The sequence below is a fragment of the Mesoplodon densirostris genome, chromosome 13 (genome assembly GCF_025265405.1).
Source record: "Mesoplodon densirostris isolate mMesDen1 chromosome 13, mMesDen1 primary haplotype, whole genome shotgun sequence".
NCBI lineage: Eukaryota > Metazoa > Chordata > Mammalia > Artiodactyla > Ziphiidae > Mesoplodon > Mesoplodon densirostris.
Genome location: NC_082673.1, coordinates 32,032,342 through 32,049,474, shown reverse-complemented (window position 1 = coordinate 32,049,474; position 17,133 = coordinate 32,032,342). Strand labels below are relative to the sequence as shown.

At 44.2% G+C, this 17,133-nt stretch overlaps 1 protein-coding gene and 1 pseudogene across 9 annotated transcripts in view; both read right to left on the bottom strand.

Annotated features, from left to right (window-relative positions):
- LOC132501100 (centrosomal protein of 78 kDa-like) overlaps positions 1–17,133 on the bottom strand; it is a 77,381-nt gene that overhangs the window by 14,590 nt on the left and 45,658 nt on the right. For 7 of the 9 annotated variants that reach the window (XR_009534140.1, XR_009534139.1, XM_060116590.1 and 4 more), the window contains 4 exons: positions 16,130–16,164; positions 15,629–15,731; positions 7,946–8,434; positions 1,169–1,343 (listed from right to left, as the gene is read on the bottom strand). Coding sequence is in view for 7 of the 9 variants with exons in the window: in XM_060116590.1 (XP_059972573.1) it covers positions 1,169–1,343; positions 7,946–8,083 (313 nt within the window). In the remaining 2 variants the exon portion in view is untranslated. The other 2 variants (XM_060116591.1, XM_060116592.1) reach the window with 2 other exon arrangements.
- Positions 9,998–10,087, bottom strand: LOC132501115 (U6 spliceosomal RNA; annotated as a pseudogene).

The window sequence follows — 17,133 nt, the reverse complement described above, 5'->3', positions numbered from 1 at the left end:
CTCTTTCTAAGAATTTAACCAAAAGAAATAGTCAGAGATATAGGTAAGGATATATATCAGAGTACTATTTGTAACTGAAAAACTGGACGTACCTTTTATACAAGATTGGGTAAGCTATGTGTACTGTGGCATATTCATATAATGGAACACTGAAGGGTCACAAAAAACATGATGCAGTAAGGCTTCCCTGGTGGCGCAGTGGTTGAGAGCCCGCCTGCTGATGCAGGGGACACGGGTTTGTGCCCCTGTCCGGGAAGATCTCACGTGCCGCGGAGTGGCTGGGCCCGTGAGCCATGGCCGCTGAGCCTGTGCTCCGCAACGGGAGAGGCCACAACAGTGAGAGGCCAGCGTACTGCAAAAAAAAAGGAAAAAAAAAATGATGCAGTAAATGCAAATTTACTGACTTGCTAAGATGGTCATGCTGAATTAACTGAAAAAAGTTATAAAATTTGGAGTAATCCCACTTGCATAAAAAAGGGAGAGGTACAGGTACTCATTTTTGTAGTCTTACAGTTTTTTAAAAGTGCTACCAGCCAGTGTTTGTGAGAGGCAGGCTTCACATCCACTCTTGGGGTGGACTATAAATTGGCATAGCCTTTCTGGGTGGTAATTTGGCAATGTGTATCAAAGTTCTTAAAAATATGTCACACTTAGTCATTCCACTTATAGTACCTTATTCTAGAGAAGTAATCCTGATGGACACAGAGATGTATATACAACGTATTCACATTGTTTGTGACAGGGAAAAGCAAACTGTCTAAACCTAATTGCAAGGAATTGATTACCCTGTGGGACATCAATATGGTGGAATACTACATGATACCTCATAAGTGAAAAAAGCAGGAATATGAAATAGCAAGTATACTACAATTCTATTTTTGTAATCCCTAAGTGTACAAATATATTTATAGAAAACAAGAAAAAGACTGAGAATATATACACCAAAATGAACAGTGATTATGTCTGGGTATTAAATGTAAAGGTAATTGTTCTCTTGTTACTCTGTATTTTCTGTAAAGAATATATGTAACTCTTAGAGAAAGTTTAAAAGCAACATAAAAGCTATCAGAAAAATGAGGCCTTAAAAAAATCCTATCACAACAGTACCATGCCAAAAGCTAAGCATATATTATATTAAAAATTCAATATTTTCAATTTTAGAATTTACCTCCAAGCCATAAATCCTCACTAAGAGATTCTGCAAAAGCACGAGCACCCAGGTCACCAATGAGCGTGGTGCAGTTCAGAGTGATGCGCCTCAAACCAGCCATACAGTCAAGATCACGTCTCCTGGAATGAAGACTCTCAGCCCAGGTTGCTTCATGCCTTCTGGTAGTCTGATACTTCAAAGATTTAATGGGACGAAATTAAGATGTTTCAATAAGGAAACAGGGTGTGCCTGAGTATGGCTTATTATGTCAGAGATTTACACACACACATATCAAGCATATATGCCAGGAGAGTCAAGCTGAGAAATTAAACAGTCAGTTCTGCTTTACAAGTCCAGTGACCCACATTCTAGTCGGTCAGTGATTAGATTCCAGCCACTGGATGACCTGTTTTTGAACAGTTATGTAAAGTTGGACAACTCAATTACAGTCTAAGAATTATTTTCCTTAGCTTCTAAGTCAGGGAATTGGTTCTAAATTCTCTCATTGCTGAGGCTCTAAATTTCATCATTCTGTCCTCCAGTGGTCTCCAAACACCTGACTGGGCAACCCCTAAGAAAACTTTTTAATATGCATCTTATTTTTTAACAAATTATATACACAAAGTTCTATACATATAATTTATGTACACTACACAGATATTTTTTAAATGATACAAAGCTAAATAGGTTCTAATATTTTCCTTTCCTAACTCCTAAGGCATTACTTTATTTTATTTATTTTTTAAAAATATTTATTTATTTATTTGTTTGTTTGTTTGGCTGTGCCGGGTCTTTAGTTGCGGCCTGCCGGATCTTTTAGTTATTGCATGTGGGATCTAGTTCCTTGAGCAGGGATCGAACCCAGTCCCCCTGCATTGGGAGCACAGAGTGTTAACTGCTGGACCACCAGGGAAGGCCCAGGCATTATTTTTAAAACTATATTTACAAAATGGATCTCACATGCTACCTAGGGTATGCACACAAACTTTAGAGGCCTGGACTATGCACAGCCAGTTTGATGTGCCTTGGGAAGATAATGGTTTGACATTTAACCACAAGTCTTGTCTTAAAGACATTCAATTCTTTATATTCAGAAAATCAATTTTGGTAACAGGGAACACTGACTTTAAATGAAAAGTCTTGTTACATTCTTGAAAACATAAAAGACTCAAAGTGCCTTTGACACTCTAAAAGGCAAATCATTAGTGTCATTTTCCTATTAACAATAGCTTATAAAAGCTCCAAGCAGAAATAACAGCAATCACTTACACAGTGCTTAGTATGTACCAAGCACTATTTATACAAATGAGTTCAATTAAACCTCACAATGAGGCATAGACCTTAAGTGATTTGTCCATGGCCACTAGCTATGAAAAGGGAGAAAGGGAATTTGAACCTAGGCCATTTGGCTTCGGCACCCAAGTTCTTGACTGTTCTCTACCCCAGGGGTCCATGGACTTGCCCTGTATAGGCTCAAAGAATTTTTCAATTTCTAAAATCTAAGTTTAAACATTTCCAGCTTTGTGGGCTATACAGTTTCTGCTGCAACTACTCAACCCCACTGGCGTAGGCTGAAAGTAGCCATAGCTACCATGTAAACAATGGGTGCCACTATGTTCCAAAAAACCTCTCTTTACAAAATCAGGCGACGGGCTGGATCTGGCCCACCAGCCATAGTGTACCTATCCCTGATCTGCACCATCAAACTATTAAAAAGGCTTCATGTCAAATTATTACATAATTTAGGCCCTAAATACAGTAATTATAACCACTGTAAAGTTGTTAAGGCATTAGTTTCAAAACTGTAATTACAAGTTGCTGATGTAGTGATTTCTATTAGTTTATAAACTACAGTAGCTAATAGACACTTGATTCATTTAAATCTTGAAGACTATAACGGCATAGTTTCTTCACAGCATCACAATCAATGTTTTCAGTAAGTAAAAATACAGAGAAGTATTATTATGTATTATATATTAAATCTCTTATTTCTAAAATTAAGTGGACTATCTTTACTAAATGGTAGAATCCCAAACTGAAAACTGGTCTTATTCTTTCAACAAAATGAAAGATGCACTCACAGATATCAAAGGACAAAAAATTAACTGCTATCTGTGTCAATGTATTGATGTGCTTCAATCACATATGTTTTCATGAAAGTTTAAACATAAAATCACCTTTAAGATCTTGGCCATGGAATCTGCTCCCTGCCATGTCAGATTATACCCCATGAAATTTACTGTTTTAAGAGCGATACAGTTCTTTACACCTTGCCAAGTAACTAAAAGGAAACAAAAAAACACATACACGCAGTAAGATGAAGAGCCTATACATTTGTCAATCTTGACTCATTTGCTTTTCTCGAGTCAATTGGAGGTTTACAGCCACATTCTTAAATTCATTAACTACAATCTTCCCAAACAGGTAATTGATGAATTGATGCATTCTAAAACTTGTCAGTAACAAAGTGTTATTCCAGTTTACAGCACCAGTTTAATTCTATTTAGGTACTAAAACTGAATACACTGGATACTGCAAACTTTCTTCCCAACCACTCAGGAAAGTACTACATACTTTTGAGACAAAGGAAAAAAAAGAAAAACCTAAAAAGCATAAGACTCTTCCGATGTTCATTTCCAATGATACATGCCAATTTTGATGATCAATCAGCGATTTAAATGTCAACTATAAACCCAGTATTTTATTAGCTGCTATGCAGTATACTAGAGCAATAGAACAGGGAGGACCTCAAACCCTCTGTTCCCTCAAATTGAAAGGCAGGCTTCCTTACCCCTTCAGACCACTAATGGACACAGGCAACGCACACTAATGTTTCAGGACACCAATCAAGAATCACCTGCTTTGTGATTACTTCCATCAGACACCCTCACCAACACCACTGAGTTTGCTGCTCTGACGGGACGTTACATGTATTTCCTATTTTAACACATACCACAGTGCATTATAATTATGACTGCAGATAGATGTTGTAACAATTTAAAGAGAATGATGACTTCTTTGCTTTTTACATCTTGCTATTTCCCTTGCCATAATATTTCTTGAAGAGAAACCATAAAAATATAAACACAAAGAACAGAAAATATACAAAACGTGTGGTTTGTGGCTTAACACAAACTTAAGTAAGATTAATTCTGACAGTATCCAGCATGACAAACTTCCATGGTACAAATGAGAATGGACCAAGGTTTGAGCAGGTACAGGAGACAATCCACGCATGAACAACACCAAGAAAAGGTAGACAGGAAAAGGTAGACAGACATGGTGTGTAGGAAATCATGAGGCCAGTCTGATGGGAAGAGACTTAAACAAGACTGAAACTCACTTTCTAAACCTCCATCTCCAACTGGACAATTCGCAAGACACAGGTGCCCCAAAGTGGCCAAATATTCAATCCCTTTAACGGGGAGGAACACTCTAAAATTTTATTGGTTTAGTTTCCCCCAAAAGCAACTATCAAATGTTGGCAGGACACAATGAAGGCTTACTTTTGTTAACATAGTTAAGTCTCTCTCTCTCAGAACTAGCCCACTTAGCTCCAGGTTCCTTAGCACACCCGACGCACTTACACAGCATTTAACAGCTTTACACAACCGCAAGGTCACATCTTTATTTCTTATCACAGGAACACGACTTCTGTAAACTTTATTTCTGTCACAACCTAAACCAAAATTATTGTAAAATGAGTGATTTAAACCATACATTTCATCATCATTAAAAAGCATCTAAATAAAAACAAAAGCATCTGCTCTGTGCTAAGGATAAGAAACGACTCCTGCCCTTAAAGCCTTCATTAAGGAGGAAGATGTATAAACTCAAAATTTCAATCACATGAGATAAATAAACATAACCTTTATGCACAGAGGTGCCTATGGAGGCAAAAAGTTATATCTAAGTGATGGCTTCATGATAACCCTGAAGTAGAATCTAGAAACATGAGGGTATGCAGGGTTGGAGTAGGAGGTGCATTAACTGCAGAAGGAACATCTGTGAAAAGACACTCAAGCCTGCCTCCTGCTGGGCACTGTAAATACTGCAGGTGGGGATGATTAAAGGCCAGGGGTCAAAGTGCGAGAAGAGACAGAAATGAAAATAGAGATGTTGGCCGAAGGAAGCCTGGGAGAGAGCATGGCTTGTATCCCACAGGTGATGAGGCCTGGGGCTACCACTGGCTGAGTAAGGGTGCCTCCGCTGACTAGAAAAAGGCGCCCCGCTGCTGAAGGACCCATTAGATAAAGGGAGTGATCACAGAAAGCTCCCCTTCCTCAGGGCCAAAGAGCCCCAGGAGGCTTGGCCGAGCACAGTTCAGATTGCACGCCTCTGGGCAGGGCACACGCTCGGCGGCTAGTATGCACTAACTCTGTGTGGGCAAGCATTAGCAGCATTATTTTAAGCATATCTCTTTATGTTAGAAGATCCCTCAACCCGAGTAGGCAGATGAACTCAGAGGAACTGAGCCCAGGAGCCGCGAAACCACCCAGGAGTTTCTGCCATAGGCCGGGCAAAATGTAATATGGTTGAAGAAGCAAATTTAGGAGGAGGCCAGAATTTACAAGCTAGCCCCACTGGATGGAAGACATAAAGAAAGTTCACTGAAGGAACTCTGAAGAGAATGGGCTCTACAATAAACTTTTCTTACATTCAATGTAAACTATTAGGCAAAATTAAGTACCGTGCCCTTTAAGGTCCCTTCCAGCTATAATTTCTTTTGATTTCTAACTTATTACTCTGGTTAAGTAAAGTCCCTTCAGAGGTACAGAACAGTTCCTACACCTGAATGGGATGCAAAGAATAATCTGACTTCACTTCACCAGGGGATGAGTTGAACTGTCCTTGCAGAGGAGATAACAGATGGTGCAAGCCCCAGATCCTAGAAAAGGGCCAGGCACGTGTTAAGTTTTCAGCTTTTTGAAACAAATGAATAATCATTTCCTCTCCTAGATCTTCACACCCTTCCTCTGCTGGCTACTTTCTCACAGCTTATAAACATCCTCAAATATACCCACTTAAAAAACTCTCAGACCTATGATTCTTTGTATCGTCTTGTGGGTAACCTAAGTCTCTCCCATGCCTTCAAACACCTGTCCTCCCAAAAAGCCCAGATTTGTACCTTGGGCCCAGACCCGTCTACCAGGCCCCTCTAAAGCACTGAAGATCAAGTAAGATCCTCTCCCCACCCCCATTCCCTTCCTACTGTGCTCTGTATCTCACAAAAAGATGCAGCTGTAAACTGTCACCCACGCTTGCTGCCCTCCCTTTTCTAACTGCTCACCAGGCCCCACCCATTCTCTCTCGAATCTGCAAAATCCAGTCCAACCTTTTATAACTTAAGTGGGACCCTTAGATTACAATTCACCCTGCATCCCATCAACTGCCTTCCACCTGGAGGTCTGAGTCAGTCTCTAAACCAGAAGTCCATCTCAGTGTTCTTTAGGGTTTCCCACAGCCTTCAGGATAAACATCTAAACTTCTGACAGGACAAACAAAGCCCCTTTCTGATGGGCCCCACTAGGTTTCCAGTATCAACTCTCATTTCTTTCCCAAACCCTGAGTTCCAGTCCTGTACCTTAGTTTTGCCATATTTTCTTGTACTTCTCCAACTTTGACACACACTGCTCCCTCCTGCCGCCCCAGGAGCTTCTACATATCCTTAGAAAGGATGGCACCTCCTCCAAGAAGCCTACCCTGAACTTTCCCTTCCAAGATTCTGTGCTCTGCAAAGGGGAAAGGTGGTGGGGAGGGATACATAAGCAGTTTGGGATTAACATAGACACACGACTCTATATAAAATAAATAATCAACAAGGACCTACTGCATAGCACAGGGAACTCTACTCCATAGCCTGTAACAACCTGTACGGGAAAAGAATCTGAAAAAGAATGGATATATGTATAACGGAATCACTTTGCTGTACACCTGAAACTAACACAATATTGTAAATCAACTATGCTCCAATATAAAATAAAAATTAAATTAAAAAAAAAGATTCTGTGCTCTGTAGCACCAGAACTCACTTCTTCCAGAGCACTGACTACTGTGCTTGTGTTTACTTGCTGCCCAGCAGAAGGGGAGCTTACCTAGGGCAGAAGCATCCTCTCTAGCAGCCCTTGGTTCTGGCAACTCATTCAAGTGCCAGGATACTTTACACACATAACCTGCTTAATTAATTCTAAGAACCCACAGAAAGGGTGGTTTTTAATGTCATCTTACAATGTGGGGATTGTAGTGCAAAACAAACCTGCCAAGGCCACAGAGAGCATAAGCCCTGGAATTCAAACCCTAAGCTGTCTTCACACCGGTGCTCTTTCCACTATATGATACGACTATTTAAAATTTTTTTTTTCTTTCCAGAGCCCTGTTTTAATGAAAAGGAAATGAAGCTGGGATATATCAATTTCCTAATCACTTCGGCGTGTACCAGGCAAAGTCATTCAACAGACCAGGTAACATCTGTGGAACAATTAACGATGCTCCAAACTGTGCTTAGTGTTCTACATTGTAGCGTCTACAAGCATTAACAGAGTGCGACCTTGGAACCGCCACAGAGAGTGAGTCCTGTTCAGCCCATGCTACAGATGAGAACACTGAGACCTGGAAGCCTTAAGGCACTTGTCCGGGGTCACCGAGCTGGCAGGAGTCCTAGGCCGCACGCCCCATCTAGTGCACGCACACCCGGGCACTGGGCACCAGTTCTAGTGCCCACCCTCCACCTTGTACCATCTAAAACTCTGCTTCCCAGCGCCCACATGAGGGCCCCTGGAAGCATAAAGTACAAACCCGTCTCGCCAAGCCGTGGCTGGAAGAAACTCTGGATACAGATCGGGGGCAGAGGCTGCTCAGGGGCTGCGCCGAGTCCATCCCGCGGAGGCGGTTGGCGTTGAAGTCCAGCAGGCCCTTTCGCAGGGAGGCGCGCATGGCGGGCAGAGGCACCAAATCCTGCAGTGCGCACAGGTCCTCACAGCGCCAGAAAAAGCTGTCGCGGCGCAGCTTCACTCAGTGATTATGGGTCGAGCGCGGCCTCGGGGACGCTGGCTGCAGACGCGATGCCCACACATTCCTGGAGGCCCCGGCTGGCCTCCCGGCCCCTCGGGCGGCCACCACAGTCCCGGGAGTGGTAATAAGGATCAAAGTGGTAAAGGTCCTGCATTCTTCTTCTTGCATTATTTCAAAACCCTCATCACTGGCGTCAGGCAGTCCGGTAACTGGGTCCGGCGGACCCGTAATTGTGTTCATTTGCCTCTGCGTTATCTGCCTGCCTTCTGCTTCCTGAAATGCAAACAACCACACAGGGTGATTTGCTACAAGACAGTGCAGGGAGCTTAATTAAGCACCAGTTGCAGGATGTAATTTACATTGACACCTAGGGAGTGATAGGAACAGAATGTAATTTACCTTTGTGAAACAAATCTAGTTAGACACTACAGATTAGTAACAGTTTAAATAAAACTAGGATCGATTAACCCTTTCAGGCCAGTTTATGTGTCTTCTCTAGCCTGTTCACTGTTCCCTTTACTTTCCTTATTTTCAGGAGAGGAAAAACTTCATTTCTATTTTTGCTGCAACACTATTATGCTTAGTGAAATAAGTCAAACAGAGAAAGACAAATACGGTATGTTATCACTTGCATGTGGAATCTAAAAAATAATGTAACAGAAAGGAAATGAACGCACAGATGTAGACATCAAAGCAGTGGTTACCAGTGGGTAGAGGGAAGGGGGAGGGGCAAGATAGGGGTAGGGGAGGGGATGAAGAGGCACAAACTACTATGCATAAAATAAATAAGCTATAAGGATAGCCAATGTTTTATAATAACTTTAAATGGAGTATAATCTATAAAAATATTGAGTCACTGTGTTCTAATATATTGTTATTACTATATAATACTGTAAATCTACTTCAATTTAAAAAATGATCACCACAGTATGTCTAGTTAACATCCCTTACCATACATGGTAGAAATCTTTTTTTCTTGTGATGAGGACTTTTAAGATCTACTCTCTTAGCAACTTTTAAATATGCAATATGGTATTATTAACTATAGTCACATCCCCAGGACTTCTTTATAACTGGCAGTTTGTACATATTGACCACCTTTACCCATTTCACCCACCCTCCACCCCCTGCCTCTGATAACCACCAGTCTATGTATCTATGAGCTTTTTTTAAAATTCCATATAAAGTGAGATCATACAGGATTTTTCTTTCTCTGTCTGACATATTTTACCTAGCATAACACCCTCACGGTCCATTCATGTTGTCACAAATGGCAGGATATGCTTCTTTCTCATGGCTGAATTTTATATATATATATATATATATAAATAAATAACCTGGCATATTATGCCAAATGTCCTTTATCCATTTATCCATCGATGAACACAGGGGTTTCCAAGTGTTGGCTATTGTAAATAATGCTGCAATGAATATGGGGGTACAGATTTCATTTTGAATTAAGAGTTTCTGTTTCCTTCATACAAATACCATATGGATCATATGATAGTTCTATTTTTTAATTTTTTGAGGACCTCCATACTGTTTTCCATACTGGCTGCAACAATTTACATTCCTACCAAGAGTGTCCAAGGCTTCCCTTTTCTCCACACCCTTGCCAACACTTGTTCCTTTTTTTTTTTTTAACATCTTTATTGGAGTATAATTGCTTTACAATGGTGTGTTAGTTTCTGCTTTATAACAAAGTGAATCAGTTATACATATACATATATTCCCATATCTCTTCCCTCTTGCGGTCTCCCTCCCTCCCACCCTCCCTATCCCACCCCTCTAGGTGGTCACAAAGCACCCAGCTGATCTGCCTGTGCTATGCGGCTGCGCGAATTTGCGTGTCATCCTTGCGCAGGGGCCATGCTAATCTTCTCTGTATCATTCCAATTTTAGTATATGTGCTGCCGAAGCGAGCACGTTCCTGTCTTTTTGATATGAGCCATTCCAACAGGAATGAGGTGACATCTCTTTGTGGTTTGATTTCTCTGCTGATTAGTGATTTTAGGTGCCTTTTTAACTATCTGCTGGCCATCTCTGTATCTTCTTTGTAAAAATGTCTATTCAGACCCTCTGCCCATTTTTTTTTTTTTTTTTTTTTTTTTGCAGTCCGCGGGCCTCTCACTGTTGTGGCCTCTCCCGTTGCGGAGCACAGGCTCCGGACGCGCAGGCCCAGCCGCTCCGCGGCATGTGGGATCCTCCCGGACTGAGGCACGAACCCGTGTCCCCTGCACCGGCAGGCGGACTCTCAACCACCGCGCCACCAGGGAAGCCCACTCTGCCCATTTTTTAGTTGGATATTTTTTCTTTTTTTTTTGCATGAGTTCTTCATATAATTTGAATACTAACCCCTTATAGGATATATGATTTGTAAAAATTTTCTCCCATTCGGTAGGTTGCCTTTTCATTTTGTTGTTGGTTTCCTTTGTTGTGATTTTTAGTTGGATGTAGCCCCGCTTGTCTATTTTTGCTCTTGTTGCCTTTACTTGGATCAACGTCTTTGTATAAGTTCTGGAAACAACTCTTTCATAGTTTCCATGGATCGTTTTTAGGGGAGAGGGTGAGTTGAGATGAACTACTAGTGAAAGGAGGGTCAATGGGTCGAACTATAGCCTCTGTTACTGTAGGAGGCCTCAAGGCCACAACTGATAGTCATTGTCTCCCTCCTGTGCTATCCATTCTCAATTCCTCTCATCCTTGGATAATATCTCTGCTAAAATGGATGGCTTACTTGGTGGGGTGACCCTCACCCTCGTCCCTGAGTGTTCTCAGCCCTGGTCATCATTTCTTTCTCAAACCATGGCTGCTGTACTTGACCATTTACTGTGTACTTGACCATTTACTGTCAAAATTGGGAAAGGCAGTACCAAGAAATACCCCACAGAATTCTGTTTTTAATCAATCATTTTCCAATTAGAAATTTTATTTTCCCCCAGGCATTTTTATCACCCCAAAAGGAAACTCTGTACCCATTGAGAAGATAATACTTCGCTCTGTCTACCAGGCCCTGGAGACCACCAATCTGCTTTCTTTCTCTATGGGTTTACTTATTCTGGATATTTCAGATAAATGGAATCATACAATGTATGACCTTTGTGTCTGGCATCTTCAACTTAGCATGATGTTCGTGAGAGTCATCCACACTGTAATACGTATTACTATTGCATTCCTTAAAAAAATGTTTTTGGCCGTGTAACTGATATTTAATTGCTCCATTCCTTTTTATGACTGAATTACTATTCCACTGTATGTATATACAATTTGTTTATTCATTCATTCAATGATGGGCATTCGAGTTATTTCCATGATTTTTCTATTGTGAATAGTGCTGCTATAAACGTGTGTACGTAGATTTGAGTGTTTGTTTTCAATGATTTAGGAGTGGAATTGCTGAGTCATACGGTAATTCTATGTTTATCGCAAAAAACACACCCCAAGAAACTTCCTGAAAGTCTGTCCTTGTCTCAGACGCAGCTTTTCAGGAAACATGACGTCCAACAGTATGGACAGTGTCCCATGAGAGCTTATTTGTGATGCCTGGGGGTCTGGAGTTGGAAAGGGCTTCCCTTAGGAAGTGGCAGCTGAACTGAGGGCAAATTCAATGTGTTTTCCTTCCTTCCTTTCTTCCCTCCTCCTTTCCCTCAGAGGGATGACACAGATGTTTTACACAGTATATCCTTTTAAAACTTTTGCATTTGAACCCTGAACTTATTCATAAGACAAATGAATGATTATTTTAAGCAGGGTGTTAGGGCTCAAATTATTAATTTCATAGAACCATTACAGTGACAACTTGGATTGGAAACAATTTATTAGCAAAACATATGGAAGCGTTTTTTATAACAATTTTGATAAATAAAAAAGTTGACAAATCAGAGTGTATAGAGAGAATATTGGTTATTTGGGAAATTGTATCATAAAACGGATGGGCTCCACAAATTCTTCCATTTACCTGAAGAAAAGAGTGCTGAGTCAGTTTCGGCTGCTGTCACAAAGTACCATAAATGGGGTGGGGTGGGGGCTTGTAAACAACAAAAATGTATTTCTCAGTCCTGGAGGCTGGAAGTCTGAGATCTAGGTGCCGGGATCAACGCCTTCTGGTGAAGACTCTCTTCCGGGTTGCAGACTGTCCACTTCTCATCGTGTCCTCACAGGGCAGAGAGCAGAGAGAAAAAGCCAGCTCTCTCATGAGTCTCACAAGGGTAAGAATCTCACCATGAGGGCGCCATCCCGATGACCTCATCAAATCCCAAAAGACATACCTTCTAATACCATCACATTGGAGGTAGGGTGTCAACATGTGAATGCTGGGGGACCCAAATATTCAGTCTATAACAAGTACTAATGGGGAAATCAGAGTTTCTCTTGAGGATGCTAAGGGCTGCTACAAAGATCAACGGTACATGTGTTTCCGGAGAGAACTACAATATAGAATAAGTTCTATAAGGCGTTCACAGAATAGATTCATCTTTCTTCCCCAGAACAGTCCTTGGTGTCAAGGGACCCATTCCTGGAACTTCACTCTTGCTCAAGGAAATCCATCCTCTCATTAAAAAAAAATCTTAGGAAGCTGCATGAATGACACAAAAGACTTTTTCCAGCTCTAAGATTCTGTGTGTAAAACCCGTTAGTCTAAATTTATTTCCAAAAGATAGACCCTCCGCGGGGTCTGCTCCTGCGAGGAAGATGGGACCCCCGCTTGTGCCCCAGCCCCCAGGTGTGGCTTCCTCAAGTTTGGGGTGAAGCCCCCAGCCCCCTTGGGCTCTGCAGCGGGGCGGTGGGCTTGGGGGAAGGAGCATGGTCTCCGGGGTTTCTCAGCAGGAGATGCCCGGGCTGCTGCGCAGGAACCCAGCGGCCCTGGGTGGGGCGCAGGCTCGCCAGGCCTGGGTGTCCCTGCTGCGCAGGGCTGCTGAGAACAAGGTCCGCAGTGAAGCTCTGCCTGGCAAACGGGGACTGTGGGCGGCTCCATCCTCCCCTTCCGTTGGCACAGTCCCATGGCAGCCCTCCCTTCCAACACTGCGGCCGGACAGCTCCACACCCTCACGCCCCGGTGCTCGCCCCACGCCGGGAACAGGCACAACCCCTGGGCCGGCCTCTCCGGACGGCTCCAGCGGGACGGCTTCTTCGGCGCGCCCGTCACCCACCCCGAGCCCAGGGGCCGGCAGGGAGGTCTGAGGGCCCCTCGGGCCCGGGCGGGGCTGAGGCACGGGCTTCGCGGCTGGGCCGGCCCTCCTCGCTGCCTCCTGCCTCTGCGCCCCGGCCCGGGGTGGGCTTCCCGTGGCCCCGTCTCCTTCCCACCCCCGTCGCGCCTCTTGCCCCCCCGGGCCGCGGGCTCCACCCGGAGCTGCACCGCATCGTGAGGGTGCGGGAGGGCGCCCGCCCTCGGGGCTTCCCGGACACCTACTCTCTGTTTGGCCACGTCCTGGAAGGGCAGCGGCAGGTCAGTAGAGCGGAGTCGGCCCGGGTCTCCTCCCCGCTGAGGAGGGGCGACCGGCGCTGCGCACGAAGCGGCCCTGGCGGGAGGGAGACCGGGGGGAGGGGTTGGGGGGAGCTTGACTTGCAGTCACTTCCCAGGGGACGCTGAGCCCCCAGGGCTGGGGGCTGACCGACCTCAGCACTCCCACGAGGGGGTGGTCAGGAAGGAGGGACCCTGTCCCTGGGGCCCAGGGCGCTCCCGGGTCAGGCGGAGTCGCCACGTGTGTCCGGTGCCCTGGAGAGCTGAGGCACGTTTTGCCCAAAGGAAAGTTCAGTGCATTGCAGAGAGCAGAGGAAATACCAGGTGGCGAAAACTCCCTGTTGCTAAGGGTTGAAAGGAACCAATAATTCCTCCTGTTTCTCAGGGTGTTCCCTTTGGCTGTTAATGAAATGTATTTCCAAGGAATGCAAGCATGTGGCTGAAAAGGCCAGCAGTGCCTGGGGGTCACAGCGAGACCCTCCCATCTCGCCCCCCATGGGCCACCCTGTGTTCTGGAAGCAGAGCTATCAGCTACAAGTGAAACACAGTAGCTTCCATATCCGGATTCTAAGATTTTCTAAAGCCCTTTAAAGGCCCCCTTCTCTGTGTGGTGCTTGACCTGCTGGTGTTTGGGGCGGGAGGGTGGGCTGGGTGGAGGGTCTGAGCGCCATCCCAAGGGAAGGGCTTTGGAGACCTGTGTGAGCCTGAGACCAGGGGCCCAGTGCCCGTGTCCGAGGGGAGGCCAGAGCTGACTCCAGCCTTGCCGAACCAGACATCGCCCTCCTTCTCGACAACCCAGCAAAGCCTGTCGCTCACATTCCTGGCTGTGCTGCTTACACTTGCCCTCTGGGAAGGCCAGCCTGGCAGAGCTCTGTTCCTGCCCTCTGGGCTGCCGGTAACTGAGTACCTAGCCTGGGTGCTGGAGGGGAGGATCCATAGATGGTGGAGGCCCAGTGCCTGCCCAGGGTGCTGCCCCTCTGCTGAGCTGAAACTTCTCATCAACGTCTTAATAAAACCAAAAGGGACGTGATATTGTTCTACTACCTGTGCCCGACCAATGTCAGCCCTTTGTCATATGGGGCAGTGCTGTTTAATGGTAAAGCTTCCAGTATCAGATCCCCAATCCCTTCTCCTACCCCCTCCCATGGGGGTTCAGTGGGTACATCTGTATTACATAGAACCTCAAACTCTGATTTGACAAAGGAGCTGGAGGTCTGGGGAAAGAACTGGTCTGATCGCAGTTTAGAATGCAACTTTAGGGCTTCCCTGGTGGCGCAGTGGTTAAGAATCTGCCTGCCAATGCAGGGGACGCGGGTTCGAGCCCTGGTCCAGGAAGATCCCACATGCCGCAGAGCAACTGGGCCTGTGCACCACAACTACTGAGCCTGAGCTCTAGGGCCCACGAGCCACAACTACTGAGCCTGCGTGCTGCAACTACTGAAGCCCGTGTGCCTAGAGCCTGTGCTCTACAACAAGAGAAGCCACTGCAATGAGAAGCCCGCGCACCACAAGGAAGAGTAACCCTCACTCTCCACAGCTAGAGAAAGCCTGTGCACAGCAATGAAGACCCAATGCAGCCAAAAATAAAATAAATGAATAAATAAATAAATTAATTAATTAATTTAAAAAAAAAGAATGCAACTTTATGCCTGGACGATACTAGAGCACTTTAGCACCTCACGTGTTTGAAAATGAGACCTTCACAAAGACCTCATGGGCAGGAGACGCAGGCAGGAGAGGGGACAGACTGAAGCTCAGTGACTGACTGATCAAGTAGCAGAGGTCCAGCTGACTTCCAGGCATACCGCTGATTTACTATCACCACAGCCACGTAACACACCTTCCACATAGAGAACCAGCAGAAAAATGAGTTTGAAGAGCATTTTAGCTAAATCCAAGGTCATTTTGCTCATTAGTGAAAGTCATTCTGTTCCTACACGCTCCCCACACCCTGACCCCCTTCCTAAAACCAAATGGGTTCTGAGATTAAGGTGGAAGTGACAAACCTGGAGGTGACCAGGCTTTACTTTATCATCTCTTTCTTCTTCTTCCACGTGTGTTCCTGGTCTTACTCTTCCCGGTTCTTCTGCAGGGAGCAGTCCAGCAACTCTGTCAAGCAAAATCACACACCCTAAGGATGGCTTTCACAGACTCCTCCCGTGGAGGCAGTTTTCAAAAGGTCTTCCTTCCTACCCACCCACCCCCCCAAAAAAGTCAATCTTCATCTCAGGAGCCCTGAAAGGCACATATTACCTCAACATTTAATATTTAATACAACTTTTAGATCTAGATCTGATAACTGCCAGTTGCCTCCAATTCACTCTTTGTAAGACAATTCTATCTGAATCATAAGGTTAATAACCTGACTGCAAACCCACCATCCTTAAGCTATTTATGGTCACCCTGGCAACTCACTATAAAGTTCTTCTTTTTAAAAGATCTCAGAAAAGTAATTTCAGTCACCAAGATTACATATTGCACAGAACAAAAAGGTTTATCATTCTTACCATTCTCTGGATGTAACTCTACGTCTCTTTTCCTCCTATGTGGAGAGAAGGGAAAAAGAGAAAAACAATCTTTTCAAAGAAGATCAAAACCAAAAGCATGAGTCAAAGCATTAAATAAATACATTTGATGTGGTTAAAAACAGGGGTGGGGTGTAATCTGGGTTTGGGGGAGATCTGGACAACCTTCAGTCTGGTGTTGATATCCCACCACCCTCAAAACAAAGAGAGGCCCAGGAGCTGGCCTGGCACATGTCTGCACACTAGAGGTCAAGTAGTGCTGCTACGTAAGTCAAAGATCCACCGCATGTCAGGAATTTGTTAATACTAGAAAGAAACCAAAGGAGTAATTTGGGATTCACATCAGGAAGTGATGATGACAACCTAACCTGGACACCAGATCTTCTCTGATGAAGACCTTAGTCCACTACTTCCCGAAGTTCACAACACTTGCCATCTCCAGGATATCTGTATTTATGTATTTAAGAGGGATAAAAATATTGTGGTGATGAAACCGATCTATGTCTTCTTTGAGGTGGAGGTTACAAGAATGCATGCGTGCATACACGTGACCATACATGCACAGTGAATAAAGTCTGAAGATTATGCCGATGTCCATTTTCTAGTTTTGCTATTGCAGTTATGTGAGACCTCACCGTTGGAGAAAGTTGGGTAAACTACACAGAAGCCCTCTGTACTATATTATACAGAATTAACCTGTATGTGTATACATAAAATTCTGCCTCCAGACTGCCTTCAGACTTTAGCTACAATGTCAACTCTTCCCTGGGTCTGCCTCTCTTGGCCTGTCCTGCATATTTCAGACTCGCCAGCCTGAAGTCCTGTGACTCAGTTGCTTAAATTAATCTCATATACACAGACATCACTGGGTCTGTATCTCTGGAGAACCCTAAGATAGATTTTATACTAATATACTACAGTAATGTATACATACGTATAATCTGAAACAATACAGAAGAAACTGATGAATGCTCGCCTCTCGAAGG